At 49.1% G+C, this 6,179-nt stretch overlaps 1 protein-coding gene across 1 annotated transcript in view; it reads right to left on the bottom strand.

Moving 5' to 3' along the window:
- Nucleotides 1-3,843, bottom strand: part of CHRNA10 (cholinergic receptor, nicotinic, alpha 10 (neuronal)) — a 6,769-nt gene extending 2,926 nt beyond the window's left edge. The window contains exons 1-3 of the mRNA XM_014540379.1: nucleotides 3,713-3,843; nucleotides 1,521-1,666; nucleotides 827-1,123 (exon numbers count right to left, since the gene is read on the bottom strand). Coding sequence (XP_014395865.1) covers nucleotides 827-1,123; nucleotides 1,521-1,666; nucleotides 3,713-3,788 — 519 coding nt within the window. The 5' untranslated portion in view covers nucleotides 3,789-3,843. The remainder of the gene's footprint in view (nucleotides 1-826; nucleotides 1,124-1,520; nucleotides 1,667-3,712) is intronic.
- Between the last annotated feature and the right edge of the window lie 2,336 nt (nucleotides 3,844-6,179).

Genomic DNA, 6,179 nt, shown 5'->3' on the forward strand with positions numbered 1-6,179 from the left:
GGATGGGGTGGGGGGGATGGGAGGGGAAGAGGGGCTCCCTGAGGCAGTGGCCCCGCCACCCCAGGACAGGAGTCCTAGGCCCCAATGCCCCTGCAGGGAAGACAGATTGTGCCCTGGGGAGGGCCCTGGGTGCTTTTGGAGGCCTGGAAGGGGCAGCGCCTGAGGGCCCAGAGAGGGTACTGATCTAGTCCAGGGCGGCAGGAAAAGTCCTCTGCAAAAGTTGGCACGTGGTGGCACAGTGACCTCTCTTGGGTGCCATCTGCTAAGATTGTGGAGGGGCCCCTGGGGGAATATGCAGAGCCATGTGTTGTCTGGAAAACAGAACTGGCCCGGCCAGGGTGCTCAATGGTTGAGCATCGACCTATGAACTGAGAGGGCACGGTTCGATTCCTGGTCAGGGTTGTGGGTTGGATCCCTGTGGGGCAAGAGGGAGGCATTAATGGTTCTCTCTCATCATTGATGTTTCTATCTCTTTCCCTCTTCCTTCCTCTCTGAAATCAATAAAAATAAAAACAAGAAACAGAACTGGCTTAGGCAGCATAAGGGGATGCCCCAGATGCCCCAGAGGGCCCTAGGCAGGCCTCCGGGGAGCCCTGAGACTCAGAGCCAGCCTGGAAGGGAGGAGTGTGCCATGAAGAGCACTGGTGCCCCTGAACCCTCTCTGCCAGAGATACAGAACTGGCCTGGACAGCACAGTGGGTTCCTGGAAGACATTCAGCCTGGGTTGCCTTGGGACAGCCTCAAGTGGGGATGCCATGGAGGGGCTGTGCGGGGCTGTGAGGAAGCCCACTGTGCCATGTAGCCACCACTGCCAATACCTTCCTGCCAGATTAGAAGGGTCCTGGGGCACAACTTCCAGGGCAGCATAGCAGCTAGTTAGGTGGGGGAATGAGGGATAAGTGCCTACCCGGAACCAAGGGCAACTCCAGGGAGGGCTAGGAGAGGGGAGGGGCCCAGGCAGGCAGTACTTGTTATAGAGTACGATGTCTGGCCGCCACACTAGACCGCTGGGGATGCGGATGGCATCCAGGCCACCATAGTCATCGGGGTCCCATCGTAAGTAGGCATCTGTCCACTCCTGTCGGATCCACAGGTATAGGGTCAGCACCTGGTTGCGCTCATCCTAGTTGGGCAGGGAGTGGGCACAGATGTGGACACATGTGCATGCATATCCTTCCCTGTGTGTGCAACTCACCTACAGAGTTCTAGTCAGTGCCCACAAACCCAACTTGCCCGTACAGCCCAGTTCCCACCCAGGCCTTGTTGTGACCTTGACAGGTTCTTCTCTGGGCCTCAGCTTCCTTAGCAGTTGTATGGGTGATAATCCCTGCTGGGCAGGATTCAAGGGTGCAAAGTTTTGGGCACACTGTGGGCACCTAACAGTATCCAAGTTAGTAGCTGTTATTGTTAATATTAATGTTTACAGAAAAGAATTGTTTGGTGAATCATCCCAGTCCCCCACCCCCAAATTCCTTGACACTGTCACCAGCACATTCCGCAGTTGTACAACCACAATGTACCATGTCAATGATCTGGGACAATGTCACCTCCAGGGTCACATTCAGAGTCTGGTCTGTATCCGCCACAGGTCTCAGGGCACTTGTATAGTTGGCAAAAAGGTCACGGAACAGCTTGTGAGCCAGCCTGCCCTCAGCTCCCAAGCATCCTGGGGGACAAGCAAGAAGGTTTACTCTAGTGCAGGAGCCTCTGCTCACACCCTGCACCTCCACAAGCCTGGGGCCGTCACCTGCTCCACTCTCACAGTGGTCTGACTGGTCCTCCTGATGGCTGCCCTCTGTCCCCAGGCTGTGACTCTAGTTCCCTGGCCTGCCTCCAGGGATGAATGAGGTGAAGTAGGTGGAGTGAATTGATACTCTTTTTCTGAAGCAAGGCTGATGGGTTTCTTCCCTGCCTTTCCCTTCCCAAGGACCTGGATTCGGTCTGCCTTGCCACAAATGCTAGAAGGGCCTATATAGGCCACAGGGTGAGTAGGTGGAGTGAATTGATACTCTTTTTCTGAAGCAAGGCTGATGGGTTTCTTCCCTGCCTTTCCCTTCCCAAGGACCTGGATTCGGTCTGCCTTGCCACAAATGCTAGAAGGGCCTATATAGGCCACAAGAGCGCCAGCTCTCACCCAGGCATCTGAACCCCCTTGCCCAGCCCCCTCCAGTTTCTCAAACCTGCCTCCACTCCTCCTGTTGCACTTCAGTTAATTTCTTCAAGGCTTCTGACACTGTAGGCCAGTCCCACCTAAAAACACACCCCATCCCTAGGCTTTTGTGACACACCATATTGTCCTTAGTTCCTGACTTAAGTATTGCTTCTCAGAATCCTGTTGTTGACCCTCCTCTCCTTTTTCTCCGGTCCCCTGAGCTCCAGATGCATATATACAACAATCCACTCTTGAATGTCCTGTAGGCACCTTAAACTCTCTAGGTCACAACAGGAATTCATTTCCTCCCCCCATGCTCTGAAACCTCCTTGTTTGATGTTCCCCATCTCAGCAAACAGCACCCCCCAGTGACCTCAGCTGGAAACCTAGGAATTATCACTCTCCCTCCTGTCGTTTACCCCTGCAGACCAACCAATACCCAAATCCTGTCAGCCATACTGCTGAGCATCTCTTGAATGTTAAATCGCCTCTTCAGCTCAGGCCTCATCCTCCCTCTCATGGACCACAGCAGCAGCAGCCTCCTCACTGCTCCCTCTGGTCTCAGGCCCAGCCTCTCTAATCTTCCTCCACATTTCTGAGAGATCAAGCTATTTTTTGTCTTTCAATTTGTTTATCTGATGTATACGTTTATTGATTTACAGATATTGTACCAGCCTGCATCCCCAGAATAAATCCCACTTGTTCATGGTGTATGATCTTTTTAATGTTTTGTTGGATGCGATTTGCTAATATTTTGTTGAGAATTTTAGCATCAAGTTTTTAAAAAATATATATATATTTTTATTGATTTCAGAGAGGAAGGGAGAGGGAGGGGAAAATAGAAACATCAACGATGGGAGAGAATCATTGATTGGCTGCCTCCTACATGCCCCACACTGGGGATCGAGCCCGCCACCCGGGCATGTGCCCTGACTGGGAATCAAACTGTGACCTCCTGGTTCATAGGTTGAAGCTCAACCACTGAGCCACACCGGCCGGGCTTTAATATATTTTAAAAATTGATTTTAGAGATAGGGGAAGGGAGAGAGAGAGAGTGGGAAACATTGATGAGAGAAACATCGATCGACTACCTCCTGCACGCCCCCCCCCGCCTCCCCACTGAGGATCAGGCTGAAACCAGGCATGTGCCCTGTCTGGAAATGAACCGGCAACATCTAGGTACATGGGAGGATGCTCAACCAACTGAACCACACCAGCCAGGCGAGATCAAGCTTTTGAACACACAAATCTGACCAGGCCAGTAACTGCTTAAAACTATTCAATGGCTCCTCATTGCCTACTGAATAAAGCCCCAACTCAGCCTGGCCTTCAAGGGCCCCTAGCTTTTCCAGTCCTATCTCTGGAAGCTCCCCTCTCACCTCACCCACCCCAGTCAGGCAAATCTCTCACCCTTTTCTGCACCCCCTCCTCCACACTCCCCCGACAGCTTGTTCTCCTGCATAGGTAACTGCAGAGAGAAATGAAAAGAGAGATATTTGGAGAGGACAAGAACAGCAGCAGCACCCAGAGAGGCCAGGCCTGGTTTACTGAGCTTCATACCTGGAAGGAGTGGGAGCAGGAACAGGAACAGAAGGCCCAGTCTGGAGAGGCCAAGGCAGTGGCTCCTGGGCCCCATGGCCCTGCGGGGCAGGTCTCTGGGTGTGAGCCTCCTGGCTCGACCTAGGGCAGCATCAGGGCCTGCTAGCAAGGATGGTGTGGACAACACCTGGAAGTCAGAAGGAAGATCTTTGGTGGGTCCAGCTACCCACTGGGGAGCCCTGCAGCCCATCTGGTTATCTGACTCTCCTTTTTTGTACTTGTCCTTGGATTTTAGTACTTCTCCTTCTCTGCTGGACCTTGGCTCTTCTGGCCTCTGTCTCTGCCCTTTCCTCTGCCCCTCCCACTCCCTTTACCTCACACTCAGCTTCCCTGTCTCTGTTTCCTTCTGTCTATTTCTCTGTAACTCTTTCTTAGTCTCTCTTGGCTTCTCTGACTCAGATCTTCCTCTTCACTCTCTCTTCTTTTCTCCTCCTTCTATCTTAGCCCCCCTGACTTCCTGCTTCCATTCCCCATACCTGGGCTCTGGATGAGCCTGGTGCATTCTCCATCAGGGTCAGGGACTCCATCAGTCCTGATCCCTCGGAGGCACAGGACAGCAGGCCTCTCCTCTGGGCCCTTTTCATTAGCTTAATTACCCCTGTGCAAGGGAATAGAGAAACTGAAACTGATACTTCAGGCCACTTGGGACCTGAATTATTCAACTTCTGTAAGGCAGCACCCAGGCTCTGCTTAGGCCCAGCCTGAAGGGGTTGAGGGTAGAGAAATGCCAGGTTTAGGATCTATAGGACACTGGGGCTTAAGGGTGTTAAGGGCCAGAACTTATGGATGGTAAGTCTACTCCCAGCTCTGACACTCAGAGAGGTACTAAACAGATCTGTCCGGGTGGTTGGTGCCAGGCAAACTCTCCATTCCTGCTGGGAATGGTGCTGAGCTGTATGCTGCTCCAGGTGGCAACACAGAGTAGGAAATGCAGCCCACTTCCTCACCTCTGAGGCTCCACAGCCATCCCAGTCCGAGCTTCAGTGTTCTCTTCTGCCCAAACACCATGGGCCAGGAAAAACACAGACTTTACTGGTAGAGTCACTTTCAGCTCTGCTTTTAAAAAATATATATATTTTTTATTGATTTCAGAGAGGAAGGGAGAGATAGAAACATCAATGATGAGAATCATTGATCAGTTACCTCCTACACACCCCAAACTGGGGATAAAGCCAAAGACCCGGGCATGTGCCCTTGACCAGAATTAAACCTGGGACCCTTCAGTCCACACACCGACACTTTATCCACTGAGCCAAACTGGCTAGGGCAGTACTGCACTGTTTTGATTACTATGGCTTTGTAGTTAAGTTTTGACATCAGAAAGTGTGTCTCCATACTTGTTCTTTTTCAAAATTGTTTTGGCTCTTCAGGATCTCTTGAGATTCCACATGCATTTTAGGATGAGTTTTTCTATTTTTAAGAGAGGAAAAAACTGCTGCTGGGGTTTTGTTAGGAATTGCATTAAATCTGTAGATTGCTTTGGATAGTATGGACATCTTAGTATTAAATATTCCAATTCATGAGCATGGGATGTCTTTCCATTTGTGTCATCTTTAATGTTTTATAATTTTCAGTATACATGTCTTTTGACTACTTGGTTAAGTTTAGTTCTATTTTATTGTTTTTTGAAGCTATTGTGAATAGAATTGTTTTCCTAACTTCCTTTTCATTGTTAGTGTATAGAAATGCAACTGAGTCTTGTGTAATTTTATATCTTGCTACTTTGCTGAATTCATCTAACTATACAGGATGCCCCCCCCCCAAAAAAATGTATACACACTTTAACAGCTGATAGCTCAATTTTGAAAATGAAATACATTTTAATAAACACTGCCTTTATAATTATTCAAAGTGTGTGTATACATTTTTTGGGGGGACACTCTGTATTAGTTCTAACAATGCAGTGTTTTTTTGTTTTTGTGGAATCTTTAGTTTTCTACATAAAAGATCATATCACCTGCAAACAGAGATAATTTTTTTTTTAATCTCAGACTCTACACTTCTTTTTAAAAAAATTTTTAAATATATTTTATTGATTTTTTTACAGAGAGGAAGGGAAAGGGATAGAGAGTTAGAAACATCAATGAGAGAGAAACATCAATCAGCTGCCTCCTGCACAACCCCTACTGGGGATGTGCCCGCAACCAAGGTACATGCCCTAGACTGGAATCGAACCTGGGACCCTTCAGTCCGCAGGCCGACGCTCTAGCCACTGAGCCAAACCGGTTAGGGCAACAGAGATAAATTTTAATTATTTTTCAATTTGGGTATTTGTTGTCTTCCTTGCCTAATTGCCCTGGCTAGAACTTCCACTACTATATTGAATGGAAGTGGTAAAAGCAGACATCCTTGCCTTGGTCCTGATCTTAGAAAATGCTTTTACTTCACCACTGAGAATGCTTGTTGCTGGTTGGCTGTTATTATGCTC

Source organism: Myotis brandtii, unplaced genomic scaffold (assembly GCF_000412655.1).
Source record: "Myotis brandtii unplaced genomic scaffold, ASM41265v1 scaffold244, whole genome shotgun sequence".
Taxonomy (NCBI): Eukaryota; Metazoa; Chordata; class Mammalia; order Chiroptera; family Vespertilionidae; genus Myotis; species Myotis brandtii.